Raw genomic sequence first — 17576 nt, 5'->3', positions numbered from 1 at the left:
ACTGGGATGAGAGAAAAGAGAAAAAGAAAGTACTAAGGCATTTTGTATATTATGGATTGGTGGCATAACTGTACTGTTGGTGTCTGATGATTTGTTGAGGGGAGCAGTTAATGTTTAAAAGTTTTTCTTTTAATATTTTGACCAACTTTGCATGTTTGTGTCTGGTAATCTGAGCAACTTATGTGATGACAACAATTGGCAGTGTAATAACTATTGGTGAATTTCTACCATCCTGCCTAGTGACACTATGTATTGTCTCTAATGTGCTTTTAAATTATTATTTTCTTATTCCCTTTAATGACTTGATCAATATTCTGTTCTTACATCTGGTAATCTGAGCAACTTAGTTGAAGATAACAATATGTAATGTAACAACCACTGTTAATCTCTATCATTTGGTTTGAAACCCTGTATCATTTTTAATGTTCTTGCTTTGTGTTGTCTGTATTTTGCTACTTTTTTTTTTGTACTATTTTCTTTAAAATAAAAAAAATTAAAAAAAAAAAAAAGAGAAATAGCCAGGGCTAATGAGAACTTGGTTTAAGATTAGAGTTACAAACAGTGGTGCAAGCTGCTCTGGGAAATGCTGAGTTGCATGGATATATTAATAAAAAGATTAGAAGATTCCTTATTTGCATGTTATAGAGGTGAATCATGCATACAATAATAGTCAGATTAGGGAATGAAAGTCTGAGATTCTGATCCATTTGGGGAATTCATGAATTCTAAGGGGAGCCCTTGTTTGCAAAAGTGTCTGCTATGCTGAGAGCCAGGAGTATGAAGTGTTCTGCAGTCCTGCTTCAACCAGCATAAAACTCAATGGCATCCTCTCAGAGATTAATCTTCGAATGCGTTCTTAAGCTTGCTTACACTTTTCAGGTTGACAGATGAGTTTTTATTCCACAATGTGTTATAGCCCAACGATGCCTAATGTAGTCATTGTGCAATTAGCATTAAATTAGTTATGGGATAAAATGAAGCAAATTTGGCTCTTCGAAAATGAGGACTTTCATACAAGGCCAAACTTGAGGGAAAGAAAGCCAGAGAACATTTCAACTCAAAAAGCAACTTGCTTTGCAAAAGGAAGTTGGAAAATTACAGCCCATCATACCCAATTAGTGCGTACATTTGTGTTTGAATGCATTCTCTTTTTCCAAGGAACTGTCTCCAAGTTCCTTCGCCTTCACCACTCAGCAGCCAGAATCCACTGCTGCTAGCAAAACAGTCACTGATATAACATGATATTGTCCATTTCCTGACTCCATTGCAGGAGGTACTGACAGATTGAGTTTTGTAGAGCATCCTGTTCCAAGCAAAGTAATGGGTACATGATTGTGAAAAATAGAATGAAAGAGAACACAGATACTCTCGTGAAAGCTGAATGCATTGAACATATTTCTCCCTCAGACTTTTTGGGTTCAAAAATTGCTTTCAAGGATATAAAAAATGAACATAGATATAACTTTGATGAGAGGCGGAGTTTATTTCCATCCTTTCACTAAGGATAGATTTAGTGACTTGCTTCCAGAAAACAGTACAGATGGGGAAAAACAGGAACTTCATACTGAAGAAACATGGCAAACATCACTTTACCCAAGTAATAAACCAAGTGATGGTGTCACTGAAAACATGTGGTTTTTGTATACCCTTGACACATGTTGGGAAGGATCCATCATTTCTGAAGACCCATAATCCCAGTATAAAATGAGAAACAAAATCGTACAAACCTAGATTGGAAGACATTCTACAGGATATCTTTTTACTATTATTTAAAACTATAATGGTCATGAAAAGAAAATGACAAAGAACTGTCACAGACCAGAGGAGACTAGGGATACATACGAACTGCATGCAGTGGGTACCCTGGACTGGACATTGGAATAGAATGAGGACAGTAGTAGAAGAGCTGGTGAAACTCAAGAAAGTCTAGTCTACAGTTTAGTTAGCAATAATGTAGCAGTGTCAGTTTTTAAGGAAATTCGTTTTTTTGGTACTAGGAATTGGATCCAGGATTTCCTACAAGCATGCTACCACTGAGCTACAACTCCAGCTCTAGTTTCTCACCTTTGACAAATGTACCAGGCTAGTAAAAGATTTAACAATGGGGAAATGGGGTGATGGATATATAGGAACTTTCTATGCTATTGTTGCAACTGTTCTGTCAACTTGAAATTTCAAATTCACTACAAAATTTCAAGGACTCTTTTTCTCTGTAAATTTATCTTCCACTTTCTTAAATGGACTTGGTGCATGCCTCTAATACTGACTCAGATGATTTCAAGGAAACCTAGCTTTTGAATGTATTTCTTTAGAGTAAATGGTTAGAATGGTAATTCATCATCAAATACTTGACAATTGACCATGGAGACTGAAAATCAGAAGAGGGCCATAATGCTTAACCTAGTTCCGTATAAAGTTACTCGTAAGTGTGTATATAATGGCATGGCAAAATAATTACTCATGGTAGATGGGCATAAAACTGATTGATGTTAAAATGGTAGGCTTTATTTCATGGAAGAATTAATAAAAGGTGCGTTAGAACTAACTTTGCCAAACATCCCTCAAAGTGTAATTCAGTCTTTGCACATCTCTGATTGATGGCTTTCTGCTTCTGCTTATCTGCCCAACTCACATTTGGCAGATGAGAGAGAATTTTGGTTTCCTGTCATGGTGAATCTGTGTTGTACTTACATGGTTGGTTGACTGCCCTAAAGAGGGTAAGAATCAAAACTTTAAAGAGAGCTATAAATAATTCATAAGATTTTTGAAAGAGGTTTCCACCCTGAAATTGGTATAACTATGGCTTATCAAAAGAACTATTTCTTCTATTTGGAAAGAATCTCTTGCTTCCTCTGTCCATGTCTATTAACTGTATTCCTGTAATGAAGTCTTTCAAATTAGAGTTTAACGTCCTCTCACACCTCTCCCTGAATGCCCATTAACCATCCTCTTACTGAATAAGTTTGGACTTGACTGTGATAACTTGTCAATATGTTTGTGTCCCTTTTGTCTTGTTCTGCAGCTGTGTTGAGAATTCCCATACTGATGGCATCCTTATAGTTTAAATAAACAACTGAATGCGTGGGTAGAAGGTCAGATAAATGGACAATCTGTCAAGCAGTCGTGGCTCTCCATGATTATACTCTGGTGAATTTCTCATCTCATCCTTCTTCAACTTAGGCATCAAAGTGCCACTACACTTCTAAGTATTGGTGTTGCATCCATGTCTTGGAGATTTATTGAAAAGATCAAAGTCAAAAGCAACTCCTAGCATTATGAAATAAACCTGATAACTCAACATAAAGCTGAATTGCAGAAAGGATAAATGAAGCAAATTTGTCTCCTTCAGTGGGAGCACTGAACTGAGAGCTTACTGAGTGCCTCCTTTGTCCTTGGAATTCATCCCTGAAAATTAGATGAGAGAGTTACCTGATGTCCTCTTTATGGGTTAGGTGATCCTACATAATTGCAGACACTTTTCTGGACTAGTAAAATTGTGACTTAATTGGCCAATTGCCAAACATTCAGGACTCAGTTGCTGAATCTTTTAATAGACTACTTTCCTTCCTGTGTCCTGTTATAACCTTTGACCCTCAAAGCCTTGATCCACAGTGAAACTAGTACTTCCATCCTTTGATCCTCTTTTTTCTGTCATAATTATCTTTTATTTAATCCCATAACTCTCATTGATTTTATAACCCAGCCTGATGACATTGCTTTTGTGGGATTCTTTCTTTTTGGGGAGGTGTCATCCACAGAAAAGACAATATATATTAGTTTTTATTAGGATTATCTACATATAAAGAGAGCTTATTCTTACTTCTTGCTCACTCTACTAGTCTGTGTGTCTGAAGAACATGGTATAAAACTGTCTACAATGAAGAGGAATTTACTTTAAGCAGGCCTGGTGTCCCTGACAGAGTTCTAGGGTAACATCTACGAGTCTTTGTAGGTGTGGGATGGAATGTTCACATTTTCAAGGTTTACCTAGCATATTCAGATAGATAATAGAGTCTATGTGAAGGTTTTGGTGAGAGACAAGACTTCTCTGGGACAGTGTTTTGCAAAACACTCTCATCCATACATGTTGCCTAATCATGATTACATTTTAAATGCTTCATTCACTGAAGAAAGAGTTATTGGGACCTATAATAGACATCCAGATGAAAAACATGTTTAACTAATTCTTTGGTCCTTGGGTGATCTGGAAGTGAAATTATAGGGCACTTGGAAAGATGAATAAGATGTTTAATTTATTTCCGAAACTGCTTTCTGTTTAGTTGTTTCACTGTAGTTATAATTAATATAACAAATCTTATAACAATTGTCATTGCAGCTGGCCACATAGCACTGACATTCCTGGATACGTTCTGTAGGAAACATTTTGCTTTGAAGATAAGAACTATTAGGATGGGAATTATAGTTGAGTTTCCTTAGAAGTACTTGGATGGATCAACTGGTCCAAAAGCTCATGAATATGTCTTAAAATATTTATGAGAGATACCTTATGAGAGGAGGAGGTCATGCTACCCACATAGGATGGGCAATCTCTTTTCATAGAAATTAAAGATAAGTATTGACCAGGGTTTTACTATGATAATTCCCAGTAGTATAGCTTTCAACCAAAGGACTAACTGTAGGAATTCATCTTGTTTGACCTTGGCATATTTGACCTTAGCAATTAAGATTATGTTTATGAAGGAACTCACTCAGAAATAGAAAGGCTTTGTGTTTTCAACTTTGGTCATAAATTTTCTGGTAAGCTAACTCTTTCTTGCTACTGTCTGAGGTTTTATATACTACTTTGCTTGTTATTGAGACTGAGGGTTTTGTTCTTCCTGGCAGTTGTGACCAAGAGCAGAAACAATCTCTCATGAACCAAGTTCATGTTTCATACAGGAAACAAACCGGACAATTATCTTAATTGGAGGATGGGAATTCCCATGTCTTCTGATCTTGCTTGTGTTGATCTACAGATTGATGAATTTAGACACAAGGGAAGGTGATCCTGGGAGGCAAGGGAAGGATGGCCTTCACCGGAAGGTGCTTGGCTAAGGCAGGTGGGAAGTCATACTTGTTGGGAAACCCAGTGTGGAAAATGAGGAAATGCTCTTATGTCAGAGCCAAACCAGCTGTCTACCCATCAGTTTTCTCTTCTTTAACACAACGATGAGGATAGATTTTCTATCTTCTTATTCTTATGTACAATATGATAATTTTGGTTATTTTAGTGAGGTTACAGATGTGTCACTTCCAGGCCAAACCTGAAAAATCTTTTGTGTTTTCTGTTTACCTGAGGCAGATGAACTTGACCTTACAGGGCACATGGGGAAAAGAAGAGCCATAAGATAGAAGGGACATAGGTGCCCTGAAGAACTAGTTGTAGAAGTGATGCCAACTGATTGAAAAGAATACAGTAACACCTCCATTCATGAATGCTTATATTTGCAAGCAATTCGGTTCACAAACAAAAGTATTCAGCAAAATTTTGCTTCCTTTCACATCAGATGACAAACATGACCATGGCCATCTTCCCCCAACAAAAACAAGTGCACCCATCTTCCCCAGAGTTGTAAAACAAATTAAGTTGATAAACCAAGGTACCACTGTATATCTTCTGGACTTCATATGAATTAAAAAAAATCCTCTTTTGTGATTGAGATATACGTTTTGTAAATATCTATAAAAACATGATAAAAATACAGTGAATGCTACTGCTGAGTGTCATCAAATGGAAAGGTAGGCTCGTACTAAAAATGTTATGGGTTATTTTTATCTACTTTATTCACTGGATCTGGCACTGTACAACTTCTGCCTCTTTCCCAAAGTCAAAATAACCTTGAAAGGTAAATATCTTGAATTGATTTAGGACACTGAGGTGGTCACAACATTGCAAGTACAGATGTTCATGAAAGATGACTTCCAGAACTGGCTCAGCAAGCCACAAGACGAGTGAGCTAAGTTTATTCAAAGCAAAGGGGGAATATTCTGAGCAGAGTAACGGCAATGTGTCTTTTATTGTAATCATTAAAAAATTAAATAGTCACTATATTTTTCAATCATACCTTCTGTGTGTGTTATCATGCATTCCAATTTTAGTTTTTAGAAATAACAATTTTAATGCTTTGTATTGATCTACTGTTGAGATTGTTCTGCATCCTACTCATTACTGCTGTTGAAGAAATTGTCTCAGGTTCAGTGGTTTAATGAAACCATTTAGGTTTTTTCACAGTTTGATAGGTTTTGCACATTTGGAAAGAACTCAGCAAAGCAGTTCTTGTCTGGTGTCTTCATGTGATTGTCAGAAATTGCTGTTTGAATCCTCCACTGGTCTGCACATGCAAGATTGTTCTTTCTTGTGACTAACAGTCAGTGTGAATGGATGCCGTTTCAGGTGATGGTTAACCCTTCTGTCTAGGGGTCTTTCCATGGGATTTGGGCTTCCTTATAGCATGGCTGCCTCAGGTTCATCAGTCCTCTTACATGGACACTCGGGGTTTCAGATGCCAGTGGCCCCATGCCTATTACTTACTCCTCAAACTCTCCCCTCGAATTGTATTACTTTTGGTGACCTAACTTTGAAAGTAAAGCTGTTACTTCTGTTGTGTTGTACTGAGTAATGAGAGAGTTACTAAGATTTGCCAAGAGTCGAGGGTAAGGAGCATATATCCCACATTTGGTGGTAGGCATGACAAAGCATTTGCAGATGTGTTATAAAATTATAACACCTTGGATTCCATGTGAAAGATGTTTCCACAAAAGAAATATTAATTTGGTTATTTTAGAATTTCCTAATTCAGTTTTCCAAACCTGCCAGGTCTCAAAACTCAATTCATAAAATACAAAGATTGGTTACTCTTGCTCGTGAGAAAGTTATTCGACTTCTCTTGGATTCAATTTCCTCGTTATTACCACAGGAATAGTCATACCTAAATTGTAAGGTGAAGTGTGGGGGAAGGACTGTGATTGGTAATGAACTGATTGCTGATTGTTGGCTTATGATCCCCAGCCATGCTAAGAGCACGTGGGGCGTGGTGCGGAAGGCTCACCGGATGGTGGTTACCATCAGCTGAGAGGCAGAAATGGAAAGGGATAATGAATTACTCCTGTTGGTCTGAGTTACCTTCTAGGTTCTAATAAAAGGCAACTGAGATGGGTGATTGGGACTGCTGCAGTCCCAGAGGCTGTGGGCCCTCTGATCCCAGACTTTTGCCTCTTCTGTTCTTATCATTTACCTTTTCTTATTCATCCGCGGGCACTTCGTTCTTGGGACCTGTCACTACAGTTAATATCAACAGTGAAGATTTTGTTTTAAGGAGTGAGTAGTACATTATGTCTGAAACAGAGTAGACTCTTAAACGGCAACAATCAATATTGTTGAGTATATGGAATGACAATTCAGTTCCTGATGCCAATTTCTTAACCCTCAAGTCATGCAGAATATTGCTGAAAAACAGAGTTTCCAACTGTGTTAAGGAAGGCCATTAACTCCTAACCTAGTGATGCTGCCCAAGTGGTTGAGTACCCGTGAGAGGACAGAAATCCCTGAAATGAAACCTTTCCCTAGAGACATCCAGGGTTAGACTTTTCCTGTATTGTAATTCTGCTTTAGCTCAGCTTTGCTAAGAAGAGGTTGGATGGAGAACATGGAAAAGGACATCTCTCTGTGTTTTGGGGATGAAGGTTTTGAGAAGTGGTTGGTTCAGGGGCCTTGCAGAGGCAGTGCAGAGTCTCCTGGGGCTGAGCTTTACCGTGGTCATTATATTTTAGAGGTAGTGGGTTCAGAGAGGATTGGGGCAGTGAATAGCAGCTGCTGGTTGAAGTAGGAAGGTGGCAACTCCCTTAATGTTGGTGCTGAGCCTTGGGTGGCAGTCGCTTGAATGTGTTATTTACTTCCTGTGTTTAGAGTCTTATTCAGAAAATATGAAAACTGTTTGACACTTCTTTTCAGTAATCCTTAATTCTAACCTGCAAGTTTTGTGTCAGCTGTGCTTTGGAGAGACATCACAGCCTTCCTAGAATAGAGATGGAGCTTGCTTTCCAATGAATATCATTGAAAAGAAGTTAGAGAACCTATCAGGGATAGGATACTGTTGATTCCTGTTATTAATATTATTATTATTATGACTGAGAGACTTTACTGTGTACTGGGTGACAATAAGTGTGCTGGGCTTAAACAGTGAAGCATAGTATTTCAAATTGTTTCTGCCAGAGGGCAATCTTGCCTTCTTTATGTTTTTTTTTTAATTTTTTATTTTCCCTCTCTCTTCTTAAGAGTATTCTGCTAAATTGGGGCACTGTGACCTGAATGGAAAATTGATCCAGGAAAATATATCTCCAAGGATGTTCAGACCTATTTTTAGCATATTCACTGTTTGTCTAGGTGGTCATACTTATTTACTAATATTTTATTGGATATTTATTCTGATCTAGGCAGTGAGGTAAGCTTCTTCATCTGTTGTAGTATTTTTTTTTTTGTTTTGTTTTGTTTTCCTGTATAGGGAATTGAACTCATGACCTTGCGCTTGCCAGGCAAGTGCTGTGCCGCTGAGTTAAATCCCCACCCATGTTATGATATTTTTAACCCAAGGGTATTTGTTATGGTTGAGATCTAAAATGTTCCCCAAAAGTCTCATGTGTTCAGAGGTGGAGCCTTTGGAAGTGATTGGACCATGGGTTAATCTGTTGATGAGTTCATAACTAAATATGTTGTTAAGAGTAGGGCTTGGCTGGAGACAGTGTAGTAGTGGGGGTGTGATCTGGAAAGGTATATTCTTTTCCCAGGTTTCTTTCTGTCTTTCTCTTTCTCTGCTTCTTGACTACCATGGACTACCATGTACCAGGGCTTCTACCATGCTGTGTCTGTCTTATAGCCAGCCAACCATGGACTGCACCCTCTGAAGTTGTGAACCAAATAAACCTCTCCTTTATGTTGTGGGTGTAAGGCATTTTGTTCCAGTGATAGGAAAGCTGAAATAGTACCCATGAGTTAGATACATCTGTGAGTACAATACTGTAAGGAACTGAGTCTTATAGAAGTTATAGAAACTAGCTTTGTGCCTATCTGAGTTAAAAGTACCTCTTTTAACCATCTCTTATCTTTCTCTCCTCCCCTTGCTCTCTTCCTGTTTCCTTTTTCATACCTCTTTCTCTGTCTCAGCCTCACTGACCTTCTCCATGTCCATCAGTTTTGCCATGTTTCCTCCTGACATAAGACTTTACACATTCCTCTCCTTTTGTCCTGAGCATCTTCCTTCCCATCTTCTGCTAGCTGACTCTTGCTTATTCTTCAATTCTCAATTGATTACTTCTTGAAAGAAACCTTTTACCATTCATGTCAAATACAAAGCTATATTTTATGCTCACGTGGTACAATAAACCTAAGCATTTACCACCAGATGCAATTTTACATTTTTGAAAGACTGTATTTGTCTCCCTATTTAAATTGGAAGCTCTATGAGCATAAGGACTGTGTATATTTAAGCAAGTCATGGTAGCCCCAGTATTTAGCACAATACCTGGTACAATGTAAGTGCTGAACAAATACCTGCTAAATAAGAAATGGACCACATTCCATCTTTGCCTCATGCTGGAACATGGACATACTTTTCAACTAGGAGGAAGATTGTGGATGTCCTTAACAATAAATTATTTAAGAATCATGATATAATCAGGACATTTGTGAAATTCTGGGGCATAAGAATGAGGAGGAAATACACCCGGTGAGACTGTTCATTTTAAAGGTTCCATCTAAGACACTCCAGCCTGAAAACATTATATCTCATTTATTTTATTTTTAAACATTTCTTTGTAAAACCACATTACCCATCACTTAGCTTCTGTAATTGTGGCATGGTGGACTTTTCTTGCCCCTCACTATTTGCACTCAACCATATCATATTGAGACAATTTCATTTCATTTTATTCTTAGATATTTCAGTTTATATTCTTTTCAAGTACCTCTTTCTTATGAACTAACTTCACCCTCAACTAGAAATTTTTTCCTTCTACCTAAACTAAATTTCTAATAATGTAGTTACTGCCTTTTTTCCTCTTGTGTAGAGTATGGCTGCTCACCATCTTTTAGGATTAGCACCATTTCTAGTAATTGAAACTTATGATTAGTGCTCCCTTCAGCCATTCATTACTAACTCCAAATTTAATAATGTCTTTTATTTAACCAGTGAGTGAGTGTCCAAACTGCATGACTGGAAGAACAAATTTATTTGGCAATATGGTTTTCTTGGGCTCTGAACTGTGCCCTGTGCTCTTGGCTCATGCATTTGGAAGATGTTCTGTTCTTTAGAGACAGAGAATTAAAAATTCATGGGCTTGTTCTTTCAATCTGTGGGAACAGAGCTCTCTATTTCTGTGGTATCAGCAATGCCTCTCCAAATGGGATGTCAACGGACTGTCTTTTCCCAGCCCAGTAAAATTGGGTAAAATGGGGCTAAATTTGTGTAGAAAATTGAGGAAAGAGGCATAAGATGTTGCTTTTCCTTTCACTTGAAAACTGTAATGATATACTGTATTTATAAACACAGTGGCTGGCACATAGTAGGCATTCATTATTTGCTTGTTTGATTAGTAGGCTGAGAGAATATTGAGCTGGGACCCTTATAAGTTTCTGTGAAATAGTCTCTCTGGTACATACTTTAGGGTAAATTCTGGTATCAAGGAGAACAGGATAGTAATGCTTTGATAGATTACCCATTGAGTTCCCATTCCACTCCACTCCACTCCACTCTCCACTTCACTCCACTCCACTCCACTCCACTCCACTCCACTCCATTCCATTCCATTCCATTCCATTCCATTCCATTCCATTCCATTCCATTCCATTCCGCTGCATTCCTTCCAATTCTATCCCATCCCAAGTCATCCCATTCTATAGTTTCCTGAACATATACTCTGTGCAAGCCCCCATGCTAGATTCTGGGATGACCAAGAGGAACGAGTCAAAATTCTTAACCTAAAGAGGCCCCCTAATCTAAAAAAAATGTGGAAAATTAAATATGGCTACAAATTCTTTTCTACTCCTTCACTTGAATGGTGGAAACTAATTCCCCTCTGCTTGAATAGAGATGGCACCAGTGACTTGATTAACCAATACCATGCAGCAAGAGTGAAATCAAATGAAGCATTGCAACTTCTATCCAGTTCTTTTAGAATGCTTGCCCTGAGGGAAGCCAGCTGCTACCTAAGAAGTTCAAGTACCTTAAACTATCCAGCTGGAAAGGACATATGGGGCATTCTGGCTAGTAGCACGAGGTGGTCGCAGTCCTCTGGCCATCTCTACCGCATCACAAGACATGCGAGTGAAGCCATCGTAGACACTCTACACCAGTGTCATTGCTAGGTGAGTGGCACTTTTTGACCTTACTTGACATCGTAGAAAGCAGAAGTATGTCCAAGTCAAGACATTCCCCAAATCCCTATCCAAAAAAAATAAAAAAATATAATGAAAAGGCTATTATTTTAAGCCATTAAGTTTTAGGGCAATTTATTACTGGTAAACAACCAGAACAAGGAAATAAAGTAACGAGAATCTAGTAAGAATTCTAATGAAAGGTATGTATAAAGCGTTGTTGGAAAGCAAATGTAAGGCAAATATTTCTGTGTACGGAGAGACCAGGTATTATAATACCTGTGAGGGCCCCATCATGCCATAGTCTTTGTTGACACTCCTTGGACTCCTGTGCTTCCCAGGGACTGAAAATATATGTCACTATTGAGTAGTGGGTGCTAGGAGGCAAGTTAGCTGCAAACATTATATATAGAAAGAGAATTGGAACTGGTTGTTGAAATAAGCTTTAAAAAAGGAGGAGAAATTAAACAGTGTCATCTAGATGAGCAAAAAAATCTTCCCAGGTGTCCATGGTGCCCTTGGGCATAGTAACTGATCCTGTGTAGTTGACATGCTCAGTCCTGTGATGAGAGGAGAGGATACAGATGCTCCTCCAAGGCAGAGTGATGTGAAGGATCTTATTTTCATCCCATGTCAGAAGTCAGGAGGAAGGCAACGGGGAGACATAGAAGATTTAAAAGCTAGGGAGCAACAAATTTGAAACAGTACATGAGAAAATTGCAATTCAAAGCCCACCACGTGTGAAAGACGCTATTCACTCTCCCAACTGCTTGCCTCTCCCTGAAAGCTTGGCAGATCCATTTTTTATAGGAATGTCTTAAACGACAGGGGATTCGTCAATGATTCATTTAAAAGGATCATTAAAAGAAAATCGAGGCACATCACATCCTGCCTTCTTTAATTGCTCATTTATTATTACTGTGGGTGAGATAACGGCTTTGTGTTATTCTTCTAAATAGTGTAAAATATTTATGGAAATATAGCAGTGTATAAATTAATGCCAGTTGAGACTTTGTGGGGTATTTTTTTCTCCATGGATAGCTATAATTTTTATTTAAAGAAAAACAATATCGTGCTTGATGCATTCTAGCTCAGCAGTGAGTGAGAGCACTATGAACTCAACATCTGTATAAAGATACTATCTCTTCTTTTCTTTGGGATGACAGGCTTGTCTTGTGGACTGGCTGTGTAGTTTGCAAAATCAATTTCTTTTCTATTAAGGCCATAATGCTTCAAAAGGGGGCCCATGGTGGTGTCAAATTTTCTTTTCAAAAATCTGTCACACTTAACTCACTAACACACTACCCAAGTAAATGTGGCTTTTAAAAGTGAGGATATTTATTATTTCATCTATCTGAAAGCCCACAGATAAGTGGTTCCATAGTTGATCTGGTGGCTTAACATTGTCACATGGGACCCGGGATCATGTTATAACAGTGTCCAAAAAAGAAAGCTTGTTTGTTTTGGTTTTTTATTTGGTTTTGCTTTGTGGTTGTGTGTGTGTGTGTGTGTATTTTAATACTAGAGACAAAATATTGTCAGAATTCCCTAGCATACTTCCACTAAGTTTTCTTTTCCTGATCTGGATTCATACCTATCTCTAAACTAATCATGCAATACACCATGCAAAAGATGGACCATGGCGTATTCCCTTGGCAGGGGAGAGGAACTGCACCCTCCAACACTGGACTGCTAGTCTTTGAAGGAAATGGAAATGGAGCAACCACAGAGGAATGGTAATGTGTGTGCAGCCTGTATTGCTGGCCACAGGTCACACAAAGCACTGGTGATTTAGTGGGTACCATATGGCTGGTTCTGTAAGCTGCTGGTAGGTAGAAGAGAAGCATGTAAGACAAAACAGTTCTCAGAAAGTATTAGTGGGCATTGCAATAAAGCAGCAATTCCTTAGCTGGAGAAATTAATTCCATAAAATATACAGATTGTTTCATATTAGGAGACAGCAATACAGAGATAAATAAGATCTAGTTCTTGTCGACAGGAATTCCCAATTCCTTTCCCCACCTGTTTTCTTCAATCCAGTCAGACTGGATGCAGATTCATCCCCCAGCATCACCACGTTCTGTCGTGGCTCTTTCTGAGCATACAGGGCGCAGCATTGCCAGAACAACTTTCCTCCCCTTCCTATTCAGGTGCCTCTCCAGTTCATCACTCAGGGACCTGACTGGGCCAAATGATCCTTCCTGGATTCTCCCAGCATCCCTGTTACCCTTGCTACAGTGCCTCCCACTTGGAGTCCTTCCTGGCTAGCAGCTGCCCACCTCAGCCAGGCCTGGAGCCTCATGACAACAGATTGTGTTTTGATCAGTTTGTAGCCTCACAGCTTTGTCTGGTGACTGGAACACAGACGATTTCCAATGGATGCTTGCAGTGTGAATGCATGAATAATTGAATGAAAGGAAATGAAATGTGGATCTTTTATTCCCAGTCAAACAGTTTCTACCTTATTAGTATTTCTCTTTCCTCTTTCTCATTTTCTCACCTCTGTCACCTCTGTTATTTTGCTTGCTTATTATTTATAATTAGGGAATGAATACAACATTTTAAAAGTTATACAACATTTGCACAGCCTTACAAAAGACTTTTAACTCCTTTCCTCTTCACAGGAAGATGAGGTATGCTGGGTGTTGATGCATAAATTGTCAGTATTGGTCAAGAAAAAACACCGCAGGGATTGGGTTTTCTATTGTGAATCATCTCTGGAGCCTCTTTCAAAAAGCTGGAGTCCTGCAAACTCCTCAGAATAATGGGTCAGTTTCCTGGACACTCTCAGGTTCTTATTTCCAGCATTTGGTAGACTAAGGAGTAGAAGGTACCGACATTGTACATATGCGCATACGGTGGGAGTTGGAGGGAGACGTGGATTTTGAAACTTGGAGAATAATACTGTATTTTCTGTTAATATTCAGCGGAACTGTGATGAGAGGCATTAGCGTGGTGCATGTTGCAGTTGCCCTTGTTAGGCCAAATTTCCCGGTGGAAAAGATGTTAGAAGACACCCAAGTCTTCTCCTTAAGGAGAAGTGCTAGGGATCTTGACAGAGCTTATCCTACCCAGAATAGAAGTTACTGAGTTTCATTTTGATATTGGTCTGTCATAAACTTTTTGCATTAATATAATGTTAAGATATTTATCTAATTCATGTGGAGTTTTTTTGCTGACCCCTTACATTTAGTGCTGAGGTTAGTCTCCCTGGTGGAGAATGTCTTCCTGGAAGATCTCAAGCTCCAGAATGAAGAAAGTATATGCACCACTATGTCTTGTGGATGCTACTAGACTTCATGGATCCCCCTGAGTTCTTTTTGGTTCAGTTTATTTCTCTGTGCAGAGGCCATACAAATTTCTGTATTGTAACAATTTTAGTGTATGTGCTGCTGAAGTGAGCATGGTTTAATTCCACCTAGAGCCAGGTCCCAGGAATAGAGATATGCACAAAACTTAGTCCTTTCTTTAAAATTGTCAGTGTCCAGCAGGCATGGATTGCATCTTGATTTAAAAACCATGTGGTAAGTGTGCTGTCAGAGCTGAGATCACAGTGATAGGAAGATAGAAGCGTCCTAGATCAAGCTGATAAGTGGAGTGCAGATCTTGGGGGGCCATCATGCATTTGAAGCGTGCACCAATGTTGACCAGGCTGAGAGGCAAGGAAAAGAGCTGCAGGAAGAGGGGACAGTGTTACCAAAGTGACAGAATAAGAAATGGAAAAGTCTGGCCAGAAAGCTACAAGTAGTTCTGTGTCACTGAAATACATGTTTTGCGCAAGGGAGTTGAAGTGAATCATGAATTCAGAGACAATAGAGGCCAAGATCATGAAAAACTCTGCAAAACCTATAAGTGAGATTTGACATTATCTTGTATGTAATAGGGAGTTGCTGAGGTCTCCAAATAGATGAGGAGTATGACTCTTACTAATGGGAAGATTAAGGCTTTGCCTTCAATATACCACTCTAAAAAAAGTTCACCATACAAAGACCATTGGTGTAGGTATTGGGATACCATTGGTCTAGATAGCCTGGTTTTCATTTCTGTCTTTGCTGTATGGATTGACTCAGGAGGTTTGGCAAGTTTACCATCTGAATCCATATTCTTTCATCTGTATAACAAGGGAAGAGTATCAAGTATTGCAAAGATGTTTTTAGAACACCATTCAAATATGATTTGGTGCTACCTGGAGCTTCCCTTGAGAAAATCAAATTCTATTCATTCTGCCAAGAAAGTATTTGCATCAGAACATTTGGGTGGATTTCAGTTTTTACGCTATGCCCTGAATTTAAAACCAGTCCATGCCTACTGCAATAACTAAGATCTGTACCACCTTGTCCCACAAAGCCCCCTTTCTTGCTGTTTCTGTGTTGGTCTTGATACCTATTGTGTATCTTGCTCATGTAACCACAAGATCGATCCTCAAAGAGGGTTGCTGCAGGCTAAATATGGAGGTACAGCCTCTGAGATTCCTGTCTCAGGCCTCCCACTCTGTGACTACTTAAGGAGGGCCCCCTTTGTCCATCTTCTCACTTAGGGAAACTTTTTCAGTGGGAGAGAGCATAGCCCTGACTCTTTACTGGGCGTCCCTGATCACACCATCTCCTTCCTCTTGAATCCCTTCTTAAGATGATTACCTGTTTTCTCATTGCAGAGCTCCTCAGACAAGGCAGCCATCCTGACCATCCTTCAGCTCCTTGGAGATCTGCTTTCTGTGGGTAAGTAGGCTGTGGCCTCATCTGATGGTATGGTGGCTGTGGTTTGTTCTAGGAGCCTGTGTGACTGGGATTGCTGTAGCTCAAATTTCTGATGAGAGATGGAATTACCAGTCTATGCTTTTACATTGAAGGGATGAGACATGGAGTATACTTGGGCTCTTCAGTCTTGTCACCTATCCTATAGTGACTGAAACTTAGGAGGGAATTAGTAGCTGGGAAGTAATTCTGCAGTTTCTCATCTATAAGACCAAGGATCTCCAAGGGCCTGTATCTAGCTCTCAGCGCTCCTCAGGGAGGGCCGCCCCTGAAATGTTCTGTTCTGCTCCTTCTTCTGTTCCCCTCAGTGGGGAGCCAGGTATTGACGGTACCCTTGAATATGTCAAGTAAAGACAGGAATATGAGGCAGAAACTGGACTTTAAAGTTTGGTAAGTCATAAGATGACAGAATCAAGTATTTTGGAATCAACTGAGTTAGCTCGAATCAGAAATATTTGCACAAATGTAAAATAGCAAGAATGAATGACACACCAAATCTAGAGCCTAAAGGGTCCCATTATATTTGTTTTTGTTTTTGTTTTTCCATCAGCTGTGTTGCCCACCACTGGCAGGGCAACTTCCTTGCAGAGTTTTTGAGTGACATCCCCTTTGGAGGTAAAGTCACTTATCTTCTGATATATTGGGGTTTCTGTTTTTTTTTTTTTTTTTTTTCTTTTCTTTTTTGAGACAGGGTCTAGCTGTGCAGCTCAGGCTGGCTTTGAGCTCACTTTGGAGTCCAGGCTGGTCTCGAACTCACAACAATCCTCCTGCTTCAGCCTCCTGAGTGCTTGGATTACAGGCATGTGCCAACATGCCCGGCTTATATTGATGTTTCTGAAACTCTTAGAATTAAACCTGAAACTCTTAGAACTACACCTTGTAGTTCTCCCTCTGATACAGGTGATAATTCCTCCCTCCCTCTCTTTCTTCCTTTTTCCCTTCTTCCTTCCTTCCTTCCTTCCTCTTTTCCTTCCTTCCTTCTTCCTTTCTTTCTTCCTCCCTTCCTTCCTTCCTTCCTTCCTTCCTTCCTTCCTTCCTTCCTTCCTCCTTCCCTCCCTCTTTTCCTTCCTTCTATTCTCTCTTCTTTTCTTTCTCCTTCCCTTCCCTTTCTCTCTTTCTCCCTTCCTTCCTTTCTTGGGCACTAGTTTTCATTAGGATGAAAAAACCAGAGGATCTCCTTTGATAAGGTTCACTTTGTTGCCTACCTTGGTTGGGTTAATCAGGACCCTTCCCAAGCTGCAATGTGATCACTACTTTTCAGCTCATCCTTGAGTAAGATGGAAAAAATTCAGAACTATTCTTAGGTAGAGAGATCACTATTTCGACCTTGGTATAGATGCTTTCCAAAATTTGTTAGATAAGATGATCAGATCTTTGTTCCTCAAGGGATTATTCCAGTGTTTTCCATATTGGCCTCCCATCAGTCATTGAAGATCAGCATCAGAAAATCACTA

At 39.3% G+C, this 17576-nt stretch overlaps 1 protein-coding gene across 3 annotated transcripts in view; it reads left to right on the top strand.

Moving 5' to 3' along the window:
- Window positions 1–17576, top strand: part of Agbl1 (ATP/GTP binding protein-like 1) — an 800368-nt gene that overhangs the window by 35339 nt on the left and 747453 nt on the right. For all 3 annotated transcript variants that reach the window (XM_005381585.2, XM_005381584.2, XM_013512654.1), the window contains exon 2: window positions 16023–16086. In XM_005381585.2, coding sequence (XP_005381642.2) covers window positions 16023–16086 — 64 coding nt within the window. The remainder of the gene's footprint in view (window positions 1–16022; window positions 16087–17576) is intronic.

The sequence above is a fragment of the Chinchilla lanigera genome, unplaced genomic scaffold (assembly GCF_000276665.1).
Source record: "Chinchilla lanigera isolate Chin_1 unplaced genomic scaffold, ChiLan1.0 scaffold00015, whole genome shotgun sequence".
Taxonomy (NCBI): domain Eukaryota; kingdom Metazoa; phylum Chordata; class Mammalia; order Rodentia; family Chinchillidae; genus Chinchilla; species Chinchilla lanigera.
The sequence above is the reverse complement of the archived record's forward strand: the minus strand, read 5'-3'. Positions and strand labels throughout refer to the sequence as shown.